At 59.3% G+C, this 17,709-nt stretch overlaps 1 protein-coding gene across 6 annotated transcripts in view; it reads left to right on the top strand.

Moving 5' to 3' along the window:
* IQSEC1 (IQ motif and Sec7 domain ArfGEF 1) overlaps positions 1-14,678 on the top strand; it is a 332,617-nt gene extending 317,939 nt beyond the window's left edge. For 3 of the 6 annotated variants that reach the window (XM_060161042.1, XM_060161043.1, XM_060161044.1), the window contains 5 exons: positions 453-552; positions 2,786-2,947; positions 3,787-3,963; positions 9,317-9,366; positions 10,492-14,678. In XM_060161042.1, the coding sequence (XP_060017025.1) occupies positions 453-552; positions 2,786-2,947; positions 3,787-3,963; positions 9,317-9,366; positions 10,492-11,031 (1,029 nt within the window). In that variant the 3' untranslated portion in view covers positions 11,032-14,678. The remainder of the gene's footprint in view (positions 1-452; positions 553-2,785; positions 2,948-3,786; positions 3,964-9,316; positions 9,367-10,491) is intronic. The other 3 variants (XM_060161045.1, XM_060161046.1, XM_060161047.1) reach the window with 2 other exon arrangements.
* Positions 14,679-17,709: the final 3,031 nt, after the last annotated feature.

Genomic DNA, 17,709 nt, shown 5'->3' with positions numbered 1-17,709 from the left:
GCAGGGAGCAGGGGGCCTGCCCTTTGGAGCTCTTGCCTCCTGCAGGCCCCCTTCTTGCCCGAGACCCTATCCCCTTTCCCCACCTGATTGAGGACCAGCTGCTCTTCTCGGGTTCCTGAGGCTGGAATCTAGACGTGTGGGTTCAAGTCCTTTCAGAGTTCCTGACCTTGAGCAGATCGTTTCAGACCTCTGGCCTCAGTGTCCTTCTCTGTAGAACTCATCTCTCAGAGGGTTTCACGGTGCCTTTGGGCCGTGCATGGGGATGTCGGGCGTGAGTGTCCGTCCCTGTGTCGGCCCTCCCCCGCCCCGCGGGCCTCCTGACCTTGGAACCGCAGGAGGATCCTCACACAGGAGAACTCGAACTGAGGGTCCACTTAAGAGTCCTGAGCGCCCAGGACTGCTCCCGGCCGCGCGGGCCCAGTGGCTCAGCCTCTGTTTCTGGCTGCCCCCAGGTCACCAAGATCTTCCAGAAGAAGAAGAACTCTGTGACGTACAGCTTCCGACAGTCCTTCTCCCTGTACGGCATGCAGGTCCTACTCTTCGAGAACCAGTGTGAGTGAATCCCTGGGCCCGTCCGCACATGGTCTGCACCCCGCGGCAGGAGGCGGCCTCACTTGGTCCATCCGTGTAGCGAGGAAGCTCTCCTCCGCCGTCCCCTCTTCTTCCTCCTGGCTCCATCAGGGACGACCCCAGGGTGGCCTCTCCAGTGTTCTAATTCCCACTTTCCCAACAGAGGGCAGGTTGCCGGCTGGGGGTAACCAGGGAGAATTCAGTATCATTGTATGTAGGACTCATCGGGTTTACTTTTACCGTTACTTCTTGAAGGTGATAAGATTTTTAAATTTAGTGCAGAGTGATAAAATGTTGATAGGAAAACATCGAGTGAATGGCACAGGTGATATACAGATATGGCCAAACAATCAGGTGAGGGTCGTGCCGGAGAGACCGCAGGCAGAGGTCACGAGCGGAGCCCCGGTCCATCCGCTCAGGTTTCAGCGCCATGTGTTCTGGCTGTTGGACCTCTCCGGCCCGGTTCCCTTGGTCCATCGATGGGGTGATGGTAGTGCCTGCCTCAGGATGAGATGAAGCCGTTCACATAAAGGCCAGGACAGCCCGTGGCCCAGGGGCGGTGCTTGTTCAGGCCTTTGGGTGTGAGTGGGTCCTGGGCCTAGGGATCCTGGAGCGGGGAGCTGGCCGCCCCTGCAACCCCGCTGACGGGTCCTTTCGGGCTTGTTCCTTCCCACCACCCACGCCCTTCCCTTTTCCTCTCTCCCTCTCTGTCCCCTCCCTGTCGGAGGACCTCGAGCTGCAGGCTGAGCCAGTGCTCCTGGGGTGGGGTGGGGGGCGTCCTGCTGCCCCCCATGTTCCGGAGGAGCCAAGGGAAGGGCCGCCACAATGGAGTGTCGGGGCATGTCCAGCAGCAAGGTCCCGCAGTCCTGTCCCGTCCGCCTTGCCTCTGCAGGTTGAAAGGTGCCAGGGACCCGTGGCTGGGCCATCCCAGAACACAGGGCCTGAGGGCTTCTCTGTGCTAAACGGGACTGGACCTGCCAGCTCCTCCTCGCTTCTCACGTGCCCATGAGGAGCTCAGGATGCAGGCCCCGCCATCACTCCACCCCAGGCCGGAAGGCCGGCCTTGCCTTGGTTTCTCCCAGGCAGCACCGGGGGGGCTGGTGCCATGTGCACTGTCCTGGCCGGCAGGCCCCTCCTGGAAGGGGTGGTGGTGGTAGTGACCACTCAGCAGCGGCCCGGGCACACTGAGTCCTTTGTAGAGGCCGCGCCCAGACCGCTCTCAGGTTCCCAGGGCTCAGCCCTCAGCCCTGGAGGCAGTGCTAGTGAGAGCCGACCCCGACCTTCTGTAGGACATGCCTCGCACCCGGGGTCTCAAGCTGGCAGCCCCTGGTCGGTCGCAGCTCAGTTATGTTGTATTTGAACTTTATTTTAAATTCTTTGAGCTCATACTAACATCTTCCCATAAGGCTCAGGTATCTGTGGCTCTTCTTGTAAAGCTAGGTTTGGGCGGATGGCGGGCAGTAGCGGGCTGCACACCCTCCACAGAGTCAGCAGCCGTAGTCTTACCCTGCCCGCTTCCTGCATTGAGGAAACCCACATAGGCCTCTAGGCGTTTGAGGTCCCCGCCCTGACCCGGGTCTGAACCGTGGTGGGATTGGTGTTTGGGCCAAGAACCTTCATACACTCAGTGGTGGATGCTCGATTCCCACTGAGGAGAGAGGCTGCCGGCATGCCAAAGCCCCAGAGACCCCGAGAGCACGGAGGAGGCACCGGGCAGGTCTGAGCAGAAGGCTCTGTTGGGTGTGGGATGCCCACAGTGTACCCCAAGGGAGCTGGTGGCCTGGAGACCAGTGGGGAGAGGACAGAAGAGTCCCAAGTGACTGGATAAGACTGTCCCCCAGCTGGGACACCACCTTCCCCTCCTCCCAGGCTCGGTGCCTGGCCGAGTGACCAAGGATCCTGACCTAAAGAGTCCAGGCTCCACGCCCTTCCGGTGGGGAAGGACGAGGGCCCTGGCTTTGCCTCAGATCAGTCGGATCTGCCCTCGACTTGAACACGGAGCAAACACAGACCCAGGTCGGGAGGCAGAGACTGCTTGGTGGTCCCTCCGGGCTGCACCGTGAAGCCTTTCCTCCCTGGAGGGATGCGTCCTCTGGGAGCCTGGCCTCAGCGTGCTCCCACACCCCGGCTGCATGGAGACCCGCTGGTCCTTTGCCAGCCAGAAGGGAGGTGGCAGGGCCCGCCCTGAGGCCCGCGCTCTCCTCCTCTTCTGCAGACTACCCCAACGGCATCCGGCTCACATCCGCCGTCCCCGGAGCAGACATCAAAGTGCTAATAAACTTTAACGCTCCCAATCCTCAAGACCGGAAGAAATTCACTGATGACCTGCGGGAGTCCATCGCGGAGGTGCAGGAGATGGAAAAGCACAGGATAGAGAGTAAGTCACGGGTGCCCAGCGGGGGCCTGCAGGGTGCAGGCGTGGCCTCCCATCTGGGGGCCAAGACAGTGGTGAGAGCCCAGAGGTGAGACGCCCTCGGCCTCTTCTGGCCTTCCCACGGCCACGTGACCAGGCAGCCCACCTGCCCAGGTCACGGCAGGAGGCACAGAGGAAGGAGGGGTGGGCAGGGGTCTCTGGGTGGGAGCCGGGCTTCCAAGGCCCAGGCCTGTCCTGCCCGGGGAACTACATCGTGTGCCCTGAGGGAGGCCTCTCGGAGCCATGGTCACCCCGTGTCCAGAGCCCTGGACCTGAGCCCTCTGCACCTGAGCATGGTTGGTATTTGTGTCTTCTGCACCCGACCACCCGGAGGGGTCAGGGCTAGGGCCATCCCCTGGTTTTCATTAAAGCCGATGGTACCCCCGCTTCTCCTGGCTCTAAGCCTCATTCCTGGAGGTACATGGGTGCCCCCACCCCTGGCCTCCATCCACAGCCAGGCCGGGTTAACTCCTCTCCAGACGCGGGCAAATCCACCTCCTAGGAAAGTGACTGACCTTCCTGCAGACCTCGGGCACTCTGGCCTCTCCAGCCTCCTTTCCGGGGTCTCCTTTCAGCCCCTTTGGTCACAGGTGCCGTCGCTCCATTCCTTTCCCAGACGACCTTGCCCCTCACTTGCCCCCTGGAAGGAGGTGGCGGCTCAGCCCGGTGCCACCCTGAGCAGAGGGCCCCCCGAGTCGTCTGCGTTGCCCTCCGGGGGGGGGGGCCCAGCCCCTTGCCCTCTCCAAGCCCCCCTTGGCTGGGGGCCATCCTCCCCTCACTGGGCCCCTCGGGCTCTGTTCCAGCGGAGCTCGAGAAGCAGAAGGGCGTCGTGCGGCCCAGCATGTCCCAGTGCTCCAGCCTCAAAAAGGAGCCGGGCGGCGGGACACTGAGTCGGGCCTGCCTGGATGACAGCTATGCCAGCGGCGAGGGCCTCAAGCGCAGCGCCCTCAGCAGCTCCCTGCGCGACCTCTCAGAAGCGGGTAAGAGCCGGGCCCAGGGCCGCCCCCTACCCAGCGCACGCGGGAGTCGGCCGCCCGTGGCCGGCGGGGCTTGCGTCGGCCGGAAGGGGCTGTGTTGGAGGCTCGGACAGTGGAGGGGCTCGGACGGAGCTCACTTGGGTGGCCGTCCCCAAACCACAGCAGCATGTGGCCACGCGGAGAGGGTGTCCCCCAAAGGCCAAAGGGAACGGGGCCGAATGGTCACAGGCAGGACAGCCGGGAGGTTAGCCCTGGTCTCCCTTGCGTATTTATCTTATTCTCTTATTTGTTTTCTGAAGTTTGCTCTCGCGCAGTGAGTCGGGCCCCGCTGATGGGTGTGTCCCCTGTGCTCTGTGCTGCCCCGTCCCTGTGCTTCACGCTGGTGAATGAGATGGAGTGAAGCCCTTGCTGCTGTGTCTGGGACCCCGTCTCCCACTGTCCCAGGTCTTGCTTTCCCCACAGAGGTCTCCCTTCCTGGGAAACCCAGGCCTCCGTCCAGGCCAGAGACGCGGCCACGCCTGGCCCTGGGACATCAGGGGAAAGCCCTCGCGGAAACGTGATTCTCGTTCTTTCTTTGTTTCTGTGTGTGTCTGATTCGCTGCCAGCCTCTTAGCGTGCGTGCAAGCAAGCAGCACCCCTCCAGCCGCCCAGGTTTCCTGGCGCGGGGGGCCGTGCGTGGAGCATCAGTGAGCAGGGAGCTTCTGCTGGCGGCCCTGCCTGACCTCGGCTGGGGCGGGGGGAGGGGAGCGCTGCTGCAGCCTGCTTTGCCTGCCAGCGCCGTCGGTCGGAGGAGCCAGGAGCCACGGGGTGAGGGGATGCACGCCGGTGGCTCTTCAGCCCCCCACTAGGCGTATCTAGCCAGGCAGCTTCTCCCATGAGGAAGCTCAGGGGCTGCGGCGGAGCGGAGGGGGCCGGACACGGGGGCACGTGGCTGTGCCAGGACCCCAGGCTCCCACCCCGAGGCCCCAGCTGTCCCAGCCGCAGGAGCCTGACGTAACCGCGGCTCTGCTGGCGAAGACCCTCTCAGGCTGAGACCGGCCTCCTCCTCTCCAGGGCCCAGCGGACCCCTCCCCACCAGGGCCTCGCCCACGCCCCCGGCCTCAGGCATCACCGCTTGACCAGCTCTGGGCCCCGTAGAGAAGCTGCTGATGACCCCATCCTTCCCTTCAGCTTATTCATTTCCCAGAATTCTTTTCCTTTTTCTTTTTTTGAGTTGGATTTTTTTCTTTGTTTCTGTCTTGTCATTTTTTTTTTCCATAGTGAAAATCCGAATTGCATGGCCAGCGTGAGAGTCAAGCAGGGCTTCTCAACCCCGGCTCTGCTGACATCTTGGGCCAGATCATTCCTGGCCGTGGGGACTGCTCTGTGCAGGACGCTTAGCAGCGTCCTTGGCCTCTGCCCACTAGATGCCAGTAACACCCCCCAGTCATGACAACCAGTAATGTCCCCCCAAATTGCCAGGTGCCCTCTGGGGGAGAAATACCACCCCTGGTTGGCAGAATTGCCGTGGTTGAGAACCACTGGTTTTCCCCGTGGCTTGTTACACCCAGCTAATCGTAACCAGACTGCTCGGGGCCTCTGCAGGCTGGGGGCCCAGGGCCTGTGTTTGAGTTTGTGCAGTGGGGCAGGTTCTGGCCTCTCTGGGTCCTGCCCAGCCCCCTCGGGTAGCAGTGGCCTCAGCGCAGCCACTCCAGGGCCTCAGCCGTCCACTCTCTGCTTAGGGGCCAGACAGAGCCGCGTGCCCAGGTGCATGGCCATGTGAAGGGCGGAGCTCCGAGGTCTGGCTGATTTCTGTTTATCGTTACCGTTGCCATTTTTGTTTGGGGATTCTGAGCCGAGAAGGACTCCAGGCAGCGAGTCCTCTCAGGTCCTAAAGCACCGTGAAGAGAATCCCCGGGAAAGCGCCCCCTGCACCAGAGGTGAGAGGGGCGGTGAGGTGGGTGTTTGAGCCCCGATGACCGCCAAAGCCCCAGGCTGGGACAGCCCCCCTGCAACCTCCAGAGGAAGGCGGGCCAATGCCAGCTGCCTTCCGGAACATGCCGGAGACATGCCCCTATGTGCTGGACTGGGTCGGGGCGAAGCTCTCCCGCACCCGCCGTGCCCCGGCCGAGATGGGCTTGTCGGGAAGAGGTGAGGCTCAGGGCCAGTGACGCCCAGCAGTCGGCTTGTCATCGCTCCCAGAGCAGCTGCCCCAGACCTGCGACCACACATCCATCCAGGAGACAGCACCCGGGGATGTGCCCTCGGCCTGGTACGAGCCTCTGGGATCTGGGAGGCAGTCGTGGTTTGACGGCCCAGGAAGAGAGGGGCGGCAGACTTTCCTAGAGGTGGGGGGGGGGTGCCTGGCCCCCAGCCCGGCCCCCCTGCTGAGCTGCGAGGCCTCGCCCCCTGTCTCCACGTGGTCTTCCTTCAGCTGGGCCCCCTGCTCGCCTCAGTGGCACCAGAGCCCTGCCAGCCTGAGATCAAGGACCCACAAGGACCTCTGACACAGATGTGACTACTGAGTCTTAGCTCCTGCTGCAGATCAGTCAAGTCACAGTGGACACTGTCCACGGACCCCGAGGCCCCCAGCCCCTCACCAGCCGAGCTGCCCAACACCAGTCCCCACGGAGAGGACATCTCCCGGGCCCGCAGGGTCTGCTTTCGTTACCCGGGTCACAACTGGAAGACTGCCACGTCCTGCACCTGTTGGGGAAGAGCTGGCGGCTCCTGGCGGCCAGTTTCCAAAGCAGACCCTGCTGTCCCACGATGGGCGCTCCACACGTGTAGCAGCCAGTGGGCCAGCGGCTGCCTCTCCTGGGGTGGGGGCCACGCTCGGGGCCCAAGCAGAGCCCATCAGAGGGCCGCGCAGCACCCCGATTCCGGGGTCTTTGGCTCCGGGCCCCGGTCGAGTCACACCTCTGGGCCTGGGTTCCCCAGATGCAGGTGGGACTAGCGCTGCCCTCCAGAATCTGTGAGAGGCAATACCCACAGAGCGTTGGGGGTGGGGCCCGGCCCGCGTGCTGGCTGTTGTCACCCTCAGCGTTGCTAGGGCCGTGGTGCGAGGCCTCGGGCAGAGCCCTGTCTGCCTGCTGTCCCAACGCTGAGAAGCCAGGAATGCTGGGAAGAGCCGCACTGGGCGCCCCGTCTGGATGTGGCTCCCAAGCTGTCCGTGGCCGGGCTGGCAGGGCCTGCTCTGGCCCTCGAGAGGCGCCAGCTGGGGCAGGGCTCACCTGAGGCTTGTGCAGATCCGGAGATGGTTGGGGGGGACCCCCAAACAGGGCAGGCAAGGAAGGAGTGGTGGGGATACGTGAGTGGGAGCAGCTGGCCCGGCTCCTCCTCCGTCAGTAGGTGGTATGCAGGCGTGCAAACACCCACACGTGCGTCTGCCGTGGGCAGGTGTCCCTGGCTGTGCCTGGGACTGGAGTGCAGAGGGCTCCTGCGGGGACATCCCGTATCTCCTGCTGAGTTGAGAAGTTGAAAAGGTGAAGTCTGAGAAACTCAGAATCACTCAAGACATCCAAGTTAGAGCTCTCCTGAGACTTGGCCCACGTGGGCAGGATGGGGGGCCTGTTCAGCTCCAGCGGGGGCAGCATATGAAGCCGCAGCCCGCAGCCCCGGGCCTGGCCCAGTCCTGTTGGGAGAAGCAGGCCGGCTGGAGCGCGCTGCTAGCCCGGCGGGGCCTCTGTCTTCCCTCTCTGTCCCTGGTCCTTAGTCAGAGGAGTGTCCCCAGCCTTCTAGGGGCTAGAGTGCAGATTGAGGCACCCCAAGGACAGCAGAGGTCTGAGCATAGCCATCCCAGGGAGCGGGGGCCATGCCTAGTGGACAGATGTGGCAACTGAGGCAAAGAGTGGACGACATGCCAGGTAGGGTCACCCCTCCAGCTGCAGAGCCCCCTTCTGGAGGCTGGGCTCTAATTCTGTTCCATGTCCCCGGGCCACCGTGTTGGGACCGAAGGCAGGAAGGAAAGGTCACCCGTCTTCTCATACCGGCGGAAAGAGGAGGAAGGGAAGGGTCATTTTCAGCTGGGAACGAGGGCCAGTTCCCGCCCGGTGGTCCGTGGTCTTCAGCAACCTCATCCGCTTTGTGGCGCAGTTCCGAGTGGGCTCTGAGGCCGGGGTCCAGCACGGCCTTCAGTGGACCCCAGGCTCCCAGCTGGAACTCAGGTTTGGGGGTCAGCAGGCAAGGCAAAGTCACCGGAGCTCCCCTGAGCCTGCCGTCGTGAGCCCAGGCCCGAGGGCCTGTCCCAGGCACACGCAGCCGCCACCATGAGGCCGGAAGGGTCCAGACACACCCTCTGCACCCAGCGTGGGCCCGGGATGTGGGCCACAGGGCAGCGCGAGGCAGCAACTTCCATCTTCCAGGCTTCTGGGTCCCGCCCGGGTCCAGCTCAGAAGGCAGCGTGGCCAAGATTTCCCGCCTCAGGTGGACGGGCAGACACGGTGTGAACCTGCTCACTGTGGGGACTGAGCCGGTCAGTCCCTCGGCCAGAGCTTCCGTCTCCTCCTGGTGTGGACAGAGGGACACCTGTCCTGCGCTGTGGGGCTTGGCCAGGCCTGCACAGGTGGAAGCTGGAAGAACGTCTTGGAGCCCCTTCTCTGCCTCAGCCTCGGTGTCCTGCAGAAATGCCTGGAGAAGTCGTCCGGGGGACCTGCAGGGGCCAGGGCGGGCGCTGGACGTCCAGAACCAAGAGGAAGACTCAGTCTCCTCTGGTACAGCCAACGCAGGTTGCGTGCCTGCTACGTGCCATGTGCGGGGGACACAGAGGCGTTGGCAGTGAGGGCTCACGACTGGAGAACGCGTGTGGCGTCCCAGTGGGCCGTGCCCACAGAGGACTCCAGGCCCTGGGCTGGGAGGAAGTCCCAGCATCCCTGTCCCTGGCCAGACACTGCACAAACCAAACACGGCCCCAGGGTACGGCCCCTCTGCTCCACCAGGAGAAAGAGGATGTGGAGTTTAATCTCCTAACCGTCAGGCCCACCAGCAGCCGGGGAGGCAGATGTGTGTGCGTGTGCGTGCGTATGTCCATACATACGTATGTGAAATCCACCGAAGGTCAGGCCGGGCAGGACCACGCTTAGCTCGTCTTAGCTGTGGGAGGAGCTGCCCTTGCGGCTGAGGCCCCCTGGAGCTCGGGGTCAGCTGGGCCTGTGTGCCCACCCCAGCCCCCCGGAGGCCCCTCCCCCCAGGCTCCCGGTCCCGGAGAGGGGGTTAAAGTTGGGCTGGTTGAAAAAGATTTTTTTTTTTTTTTTGCTTTTTAAGAACCCCATTGTCTTGTTAACTCATTACTGCCCTGCCACCGGCTCCCCCGGGCCATCCGGCGGCAGCGCCCCGCCCCGTGTCGCGTCTAACCTGTGGTATTGCATGTTCTGGGCAGGGAAGCGAGGGCGTCGCAGCAGTGCGGGATCGCTAGAGAGCAATGTGGAAGTAAGTCGGAAGCCCCCGTCCAGCTGGCTGTCGTGTGTCGCCTCCTGGTGTCTTTTTGTTTTGCTCCTCCTCCCCTTCTGCACAGAGGCTCAGACCCCCCGCCTGCCTCGTCCGCGCATGCCGCCCGCCTGGCGTTCCCATGCCCCTCACCGCTTGTTTGCGCTGCAACGGAGGGGGTGGGTCTGGATGTTGTGGTTTAGTCTCCGCCTAACCCATCCCCGCGGTCCCGAGCATGGTTAACACCCCGGCTTCCCACTCATCCTGGGCCGGAGGCGGCGGCCGCCGGGCACCCTCCCCCGCCCCCTCGCTGTCGGGTTCTGCCACCTCGGGACTTCCATGCTCCGCCATCCCCATCGCTTCCTTCCTGGAGGTTCGATTGCTGTGTGTCTGCAGTCAGGGCACCACGGAATTGCTCAGCTAGCTCGGGGGAGGAGAGCCATGAGAGCGAGAGGAATTCAGTGTGGATTTCATGAGATTTCATTCATCCTCCAGCCATCTCGATATCCCTGTTCACATCTAACCTCAGCTTGCAGACCTTTCTGTTTCCTTCCTTTCCCGTGTTTGGTTTGCAGTAGGTAGCCGCAGTGAAATGCCTAGGCGGTGCCCAGCCCCTCCTGTCCCCCTCACCACCTCCCCAGAAACCTCGGGACCGGCACAGGCAGAGCACACGCCCTCGGACGTTGAGAGGACCCAGGAGAGCTTAGGGCAGGAGGCGGCAGGACCGGCCCTTCCCCTGCACGCAGCTCGCCCGCCCCGCCCTACCCAGCACACGCCACTTACACACACCCGCAGACACACGGTTCTGATCTCAAAGCTCCGGCCGCCTCCGGCAACAGGGTGCTCATCGGGCCAAGAGCAGAGGTCAACTTTGACCCGCAGCGGCTGCGTCCCCCCCCCAACCTTTCTCCCCGAAGGCCCCCTCCTGGCCCCCCCAGCCGACCTGCACGGCAGTGTCTGGAGGTGGCGCCTGAGTCCAGCCTCACACGGCCCGGCCTCTGCGGCTAGCGAGTTGAACTAAGGCTTAGCAGTCAGTGGGCGAACTTTTTTTTGACATTTCTGAAGAATCATTCTGATGTAAGTGCTCTAAGCTCTTTTAATTTTGGTTTCTATGAATTTCCTTTTTAGGGGTCCATCATTAGCAGTCCTCACATGCGCCGGAGAGCTGCATCAACACGAGACTGTCCATCTCGCCCACACCAGGCCATGCCCAACTCCTCCTCCCTCCTGGGCTCCCTATTTGGGAGTAAGAGAGGGAAGCCCCCTCCCCAGGCCCATTTGCCCCCAGCCCCTCCCCAGCCGCCCCCCCACCCGCCTCATCCCTCGCCCGGCCACCCCCAGGGGCCCACGGAAGGCCCCTTGCAGGCACCAGTGCACGGGCATCACGGCCAGTACTGCCCCCTCCAGCAGAACCCGCCCCCCTACCATCACCACCACCACTACCACCCGCCCCAGCACATCCAGCACGCACACCAGTACCACCACGGCCCCCATGGGGGGCAGCCCGCCTACGGGGCCCACGCGCACAGCCACCCGCCGCTGCCCTCGGCCCACGTCGGCCACCCGGGCCACGTGGGCCATGCCGTGCACCACCACGGGCAGCCCCCTGCCCCGCCACCCCTCCCCGGCAGCAAGGCCAAACCCAGCGGCATCAGCACAATTGTGTAGACAGCCTGGGCGGGGGTCCCGGGCCCCTCAGAGCAAGTGCACACCACACAGGCGCGCCCAGGGGTGGCGGCCCCAGACCAGCCCCAGAGCACTTTCTGTTTCCACCTCCCCGTCTGCTCCCGGCCCGGATGGAGCCCCCCAAGCCCCGGGGCTTGTGTCACAGGGAACAAACCCCCCCCGCCCCCAGTTTCATTTAGTGGCGGCGCCCCGGGCTCCATCCACCTCAGCCCGGGAGGTGGGCCTCGGCCACCATCAGCCCTGAAACAGTGCCGCCGGCCAAGTAGATGTTGAGCTCCCCGCCCCGACCCCCCACCTGCAGCCCTCAGCTCTCTGCTCCCTCACTATACACGCAGATGAGAACCCAGCCTAGGAAAAGAAGAGACGACACAAAAAACCAGAGACAGAACCAAACAAAAAACCCAAAACTTGCTGCATTATTGCTCTTTTATTGACAATGGGCAAAAATTAAGTAGACCTGATATGGTTGATGAAAATACGTAAGTAAACTTTATATAATATAAATATATAAATATATAAATATATATATATATATACTGTATAGGTAGTATTTGTGTGTGAAAGGCAAACGTTTCAGTCCACGAAATTAGCAATATAGACTTTACAAGGAGCTCCACTTACCTGATAGGAAGACAGTACCTTAGACAAACGTGTGAGAGGGTAGACCAAAAACTTAAATGCTAGGGACGAAATTCATATTCTTCCGTATTTTCATAAAAAGAAGAGAAGCCCCCCTAGGACTGGCGGAAATCCTTACACGATCATTACTAACTGTGCCAAGTAACATAGCATCTAACTGTTTTAAAAGTCCGATATTGCTTTGTATAAATCCTTATTTTATTAACAGAAGACTAACATAAGTAATCAGTATTATAACTGCTCTGTTATTTCAGGTAAGCAAATAGATAAAATGCAGTAAACTCTACAGTAGCAACTCGAGACAGCTAGTTAAGAACTGGTTGCCTTGGACTATTGGTTACAGATTCTTAGACACTTTAATGGCTGCAATAACTGTGAATTTCCATGATCCATGTTTCTTCTGTATGCATTTGATTTAATGCACACTCATTCAGAGCCCTCTGCGGGGGGCCCCATACACGGCCGAGGTATTCATCTCCAACATGAAAACGACCAACTCATCCTGTGTCCCCAGCACCATAGCTCCCTCATCCTGTTTCCAACCGCAGCAGGCAGACGCCCCGGAACCCGAAGGCTTCTCTTAGCGTTTAGCAACCCAGGGCGGTGTGTGTGTTTCCCGTTTTGTTTTCTGAGTGGTGGCCGTGATCATCGTGATTCCATGTGGCCGTGTGCTAGCACGACCCCCGTGTCATCGCCGTGGCCCATCTGACCCCAGCCGACGAGTGCCCGGCCCCGCCAGTGCGGCCCTGCCACCTCCTCACGGTCAGGCGGCTGCCGGGGCATCACATGACTCTCCGCTGTGCTCTTGTCGCTTCCATGTTGTGGTGACACCATCCGCTCCCCCGGGGCTGGCGCCGCACGCGCCTGGTTCTGTGCCTGAGTCACCCACGGGCCGTACTTTGTAGTTTCAGCCCTTCGAGCCACTGCAGCAGCCAGTGCTGTGCTCCTAAGCCGTGGACCCGAGGATCGCCCCCGGCACCTGCCGGGCAGGGAGCTCTTCCAGAAAGGGCGAAGCTGGCGCGGGACTCCGCGGGCGCGGGGCTCTGGACAGGCGGCAGCGGGACGACGGAGGGGGGCCCACCCTGGCGGCGGCCGGGGCTCTGCCCGCCCACCGCCCCCTTTGTCGCATCATCCAGGTCACCAAACCAGCAAATCTGCAAACCGAGCACTTTGTTAATCTCCATAGAGAGCAAGTACAGCAATCTAGAGTTTAGCTTTTTTGGTTTTTTTTTTTTCCTTTTTTGAAAGAAGTGTGACTTTAACCTGCCCGCCTTTATCTTCCCGTCCGTGTCATCCTTCTCTCTCAGAGAGAAACGAAAAGCACGGGCGTGTCTGATTTGGTCCAGGCCGGGCTGGTGGGAGGCTCCCCGGTTCCGCGGACCCCGAAACTCCTTGGTTTCCCTCCAGAGTCCCGCTCCCGAGGCGTTCTCTGTCTTGTGGTTTAAAGGGCGTTGTGATGACAAGGAACAATCGAATTGTACTGCATGTCCTCTGGCGTCAGGCACGAGGCCACACTTTGTGTTCTGTGTATTTGCAAACTCTCTCAGTGTTACTGTTGACAAATAGTTGAAGTAAAGTGATAACATATTAAGTATGTCGGCTTTTCTTCACCCTCTGTACCAATCGTAGGATCTAACTGTAAACTCCAGGTTGTTCCAGAAAAGATGCAGGCAGGCTGATTGACACCAGGTCGCCCTTCCCGAAGGGCAGTCACTGATGGAAACAGAGCCAAGCTGGGTAGAGCCGGTGGGAAGGGTGCCCTCTCTCTGCAGGCCACTCGGGACCCCCACCTCCAGACTGTCACCGGGCTGGGTCCCTAAAGTGGGGGGAGTCTTTCCCTGTGTTCCCAACATTCTGCTGGATTGACTTCTGGTCAGTGAGGTTTCATCAGTCTTTGTGTTTCATTTCCAAACTTGTCATGGAATAAGTGTTCCCAAAAGGTACACTGTTCCCTGGAGGAGTCTGGAGCCAGGCTGCCCCGAACTCGTTTGGGAAGCAGATGCTCCTGGAAAGCTTGTGGCCCCATGTAGCTTTCTCGAGACTGCGCTCTCGGGATCCCAGCCCGTCCCAGAGTCGCAGCTGTGGGCACCTGTGGTTCACGCCCTGGCACAGGAGGTGGGAGGCTGAGCATCCCCGGGATGTGTGTCATCCTTTCTCGCTGTCAAGATACTCGTGGGGCATTTTGCTCAAGTCACAAATTATTTCAGCAGGTGACCCTTAGAGAAGGCAGTTGGTACCGTCACAGACATCTTTTCTGGGACAACAATTAAATCATGTTTGTTTTTTCTTTTTAAGTTTATGAATGGATTGCACAACAATGTAAAAATAAAGTTCATCCTAATATGATGTGCACATCTTGCTTAAAAACATCCTCAGTCATCCTGTGTAGAGCGATTTTTCCATCTCGCACTGCATGTAGCAGAAACCTCTTGGTTTTCTTTAAGATGAGCTGAAAAGACAGCAGATGTTAAACATGACCCTAGGTGTTGACTCAGCACCGTACGAAGCTATGTCGCTACAGGTAAGCATGCATCTTACAGTCCGTTGTAAAATACCATCACCCTTCCTGCCTGAAAAACGAGTCCTTTTGTAAGTATTTTCAGTACAACAACAATAATCCAGGAAGCGGGTTGCAGAATGAATCGGCTGAGGTGAGGGTGGCGAATGGGCACAGCGAGGGGGCGTGGGGGGGCGTCACCGTGTGACCCGCCTGCGGTCATGCCAAGGTCGTGTGTGGGACCATCTACTCTGGGGCACTGTCATTCACCTCGAGTCGTTTCACACACTTAGAACCAGGTCTTGAATGCAGGCTCTTCAGACCTCAAGGGCCACCTCGCTCGCAGGAAGCCCGGCGCCCACGATGTAACTTTGGGGAGGAAAGAAGTGCTTTTGTTTTCCTATGCGTTCTGTGTGTAAGTAGTAACAGACTCTACTGATGTAAAACCATAGCTGTGATCACTTGGAGAAATCAAATAAATGCTTCAAAACCCTCGAGTTCTTACTTTTTCTGGGAAGTCCAGCAGTTTCCCTGTTGGCCACACACAGAGATCTCCAGGCGACAGGGTGGCCCATCCCTTGTCGTGACTGCTGTGGGCTCCGGCTTTCCGGGAAGACGTTAACTTGAGGATGCTGATGGACGGCTTAAGGTAAAGGTACACGTCACAACGTAGGCACTGGTAGAAGATTTCAGAGGTATTTATAATTTCTAGCAACTTTCGACAAAATTTTGTGCTTTCGTTGAGTTAGAAAGAGACAGGAGGTGGACCGTATAAAGTGTGCAGGTGGGCTGGGAGCGACTGGTGGGGGCAGAGAAGCACCCAAGGGCCCGGACCCCATCACATGATGTGGAAGCCAGGGAAGGAATTCCGATGCTGCTGAGAGCAGGCGTTCTGTGGGAACGTGATTGGCTTGTACTCTTTCTCCTTTCCTCGAGCCAAATTCAGTTCCAGAGAATACCCCTTAAAAGTTTCAGTACGTATCATAAAACCAAGTAAGACTGGTAGACCTAATTTGTGGGAAACACAAAGAGGTTGACGTCAGCGGCCATAATGGGCTGTGGCCCACCCTTCACAGAGAAGTGGGTCCCTATGGGAAGACGGTCTCAGGTCTCTGCAGCGGGGAGGCCGTCCCTCTCCCAGGCCCTCGGGGGCCTCCGAGGGAGGGGAGCCGGTTCCCGGAATTCTGGGAATACTTAGGTCTGCTTCAGCGCGTGATGCCACCACACACGGGGCTGCTGACACCTGCCGCTCGGGGCACCCAAGCCACTCAGCCAGTGCTGCGGTGCGACCGTCCTCTGGGTTTCGGGTTTGTCTCCCCAGCAGACTGCGAGCTCCTGGGGCAAAGGGTGCGTGTGGTCCCCTTCTGTGTGTCCGGTGGCCAGCACAGGACTGCTCCCGTCAAGATGCATCCGAAAACGAATTGGTGGTTGGAAGGGGTCGGGGGTCACAGCAGAACCACTGGCTGATCTGAGGGTGTGTAGATCGTCAGCCTCCCAAACTGATGGACAGTTGTTCGCTTGGTGCTCTGCTGCTCCTGCCACCGAGAATCTAGCTGGGGATGCAGGTGACACAGTGAAACTTCACCGAGCTTGTTTCCTGCTCACTGCCCGTGTCTTTCAGCCCACGTTTTATTTGACCTCTCAAAGCTTTCAACGCTGTTCACACGTCCCTTCGTGAAACGTGGTGTCTTTGGTCGCACACTCTCTCCTTCCTCTCCGGGGGAGGAGGTGGGGAGCTCCTCCCGTGTCTCCTTTGCAGGCTGACACCCCTCCCGGAGCCATGACGTGTTGGACTCAGGGACGCGGAAAGCCCTCTTCCTTTCTTCCTACTTCTCGGCAACGTCACACAAGCCCACAGCTTCGGCTGGCTTTCTGTTTTCCTATAGAGATTCCCAAATTCGAATCTCCAGCCCAGACCTCTGCTCCCAACGTCCACATCCCTTGGATCTTTCAGTAGCAACTCTCTCCAGGAGGACCAAATCCATGGTCGCACACGGACACACACGTGGAGCTGGGGCCTCCCTGGGCCCCCCGCCTTGATGAATAGCATTCCTGTGAGGGGTGTAAGTTAGAATTTAGGAATTGTTCCAGAACACCTGTCCTTCCCCTCACTCCCCAAGTCTGTGCTGTCACCAAGCCCTTTTGATTTTTTTTAATAATATTTATTTATTTGGCTGCGCCAGGTCTTCGTTGCAGCATGTGGGATCTTTAGTTGCGGCGTGCATGCGGGATCTAGTTCCCCGACCAGGGATCAAACCCGGGCCCCCTGCGTTGGGAGCGCAGAGTCCCAGCCACTGGACCACCGGGGAAGTCCCTAGCCCTCTTGATTTTTACCTCCTGTGTGTTCTTGAATCTACCTGTGCCTCTTCACATCTCTCACCTGCCGTCAGGCCGTTGTCTGTCTGTCACCCGGTCGGTACCTGGGCTCCTGATCTCCACGGTGGGTCCCTCGACCCCGTTCTCCACTGGCACCAGAAGGGTCTTTTTAAGATGCTGCCTGCTTGAAGCCATTAAAAAGAAAATAACAGAAGACGCTTGACGTAGGCTGTGTGAGGCCTGCATGGTCTGGCCCTTGACCCTCGCTGTCCCCTTTCATTCCAGCAACACTAGCCCTTCAGACGCCCAGGGAAGCCGTGTTCCCCCTGCCTCCGGGCCTGTGCAAGTATGACCCTGGCCGTTCCCCGAAGGTAGGATGCTCTTCCTTGCATCTTTGTTAAGTTAGCTTCTATTTCCTGCATCAAATTTCAGCTCAGCCACTACCCTCTCTGCAATGCGTTTGCATACTTGTATATTCAGTGATGTGATTGTTCCATTGCCAAAGCGTCAACAAGGTCAGGTCCTTGCACAGCTGTAATCCTAATGCGTGGCACAAAGGGCTTCAGCCAGTGTTCGTTGAGTGAATAGATGAGTACCAACACCCGAAGAAGGAGACTTAGTGCTGAAATGCACAATGCACTTTGGTGGTTCACGGTGAGATCAGAGACCTAGGGAAGCGGCACGAGCCAGAGGCAGGGAAAGACTGGGTCCTGCCGCTTCCTTGTTAATTCAAGGAATAATTTGGGCGATGGCTGGAGGCTTTTAATCACTGTGTTTTAACTTCATCAAACATGTTTTTAACATTCAGAGGATTTGGAAAGAATAGATTCATAACAAGCGGGGGGAAAAATTACCCACAATCCCACCACGCCAAAACAGTTGTAATTGAGCGTTTAGTCTCCCTCCTTCCCACCCTGTCTTTGGGCGTGTTTCTCGGTTACCTAGTTCAGATTTTTTTTTTTTTATGGTAACTTTAGTAGTTCGGATCTTTGATGTGTGTCCCAAACAGTCTGTAAGTGTTATTCGGTGCCCCTCGTGAAGAAAGAGTTTCACAGTGGAAGCCATCCAGGAGACGCCAGGTCTGATCAGAGTTAAAGTGTCTCTGTCCTGCCGGACGTCTCAACTCTGTTACCAAAAGTGGGATCCGGCTGCCCGCAGCTCAAAAGACAATAAGGAGGCAAGGTTAGTGGAAAGGAAAGTTTGCTTTA

Source organism: Lagenorhynchus albirostris, chromosome 10 (assembly GCF_949774975.1).
Source record: "Lagenorhynchus albirostris chromosome 10, mLagAlb1.1, whole genome shotgun sequence".
Taxonomy (NCBI): domain Eukaryota; kingdom Metazoa; phylum Chordata; class Mammalia; order Artiodactyla; family Delphinidae; genus Lagenorhynchus; species Lagenorhynchus albirostris.
This window is presented reverse-complemented; position numbering and strand designations above follow the sequence as displayed.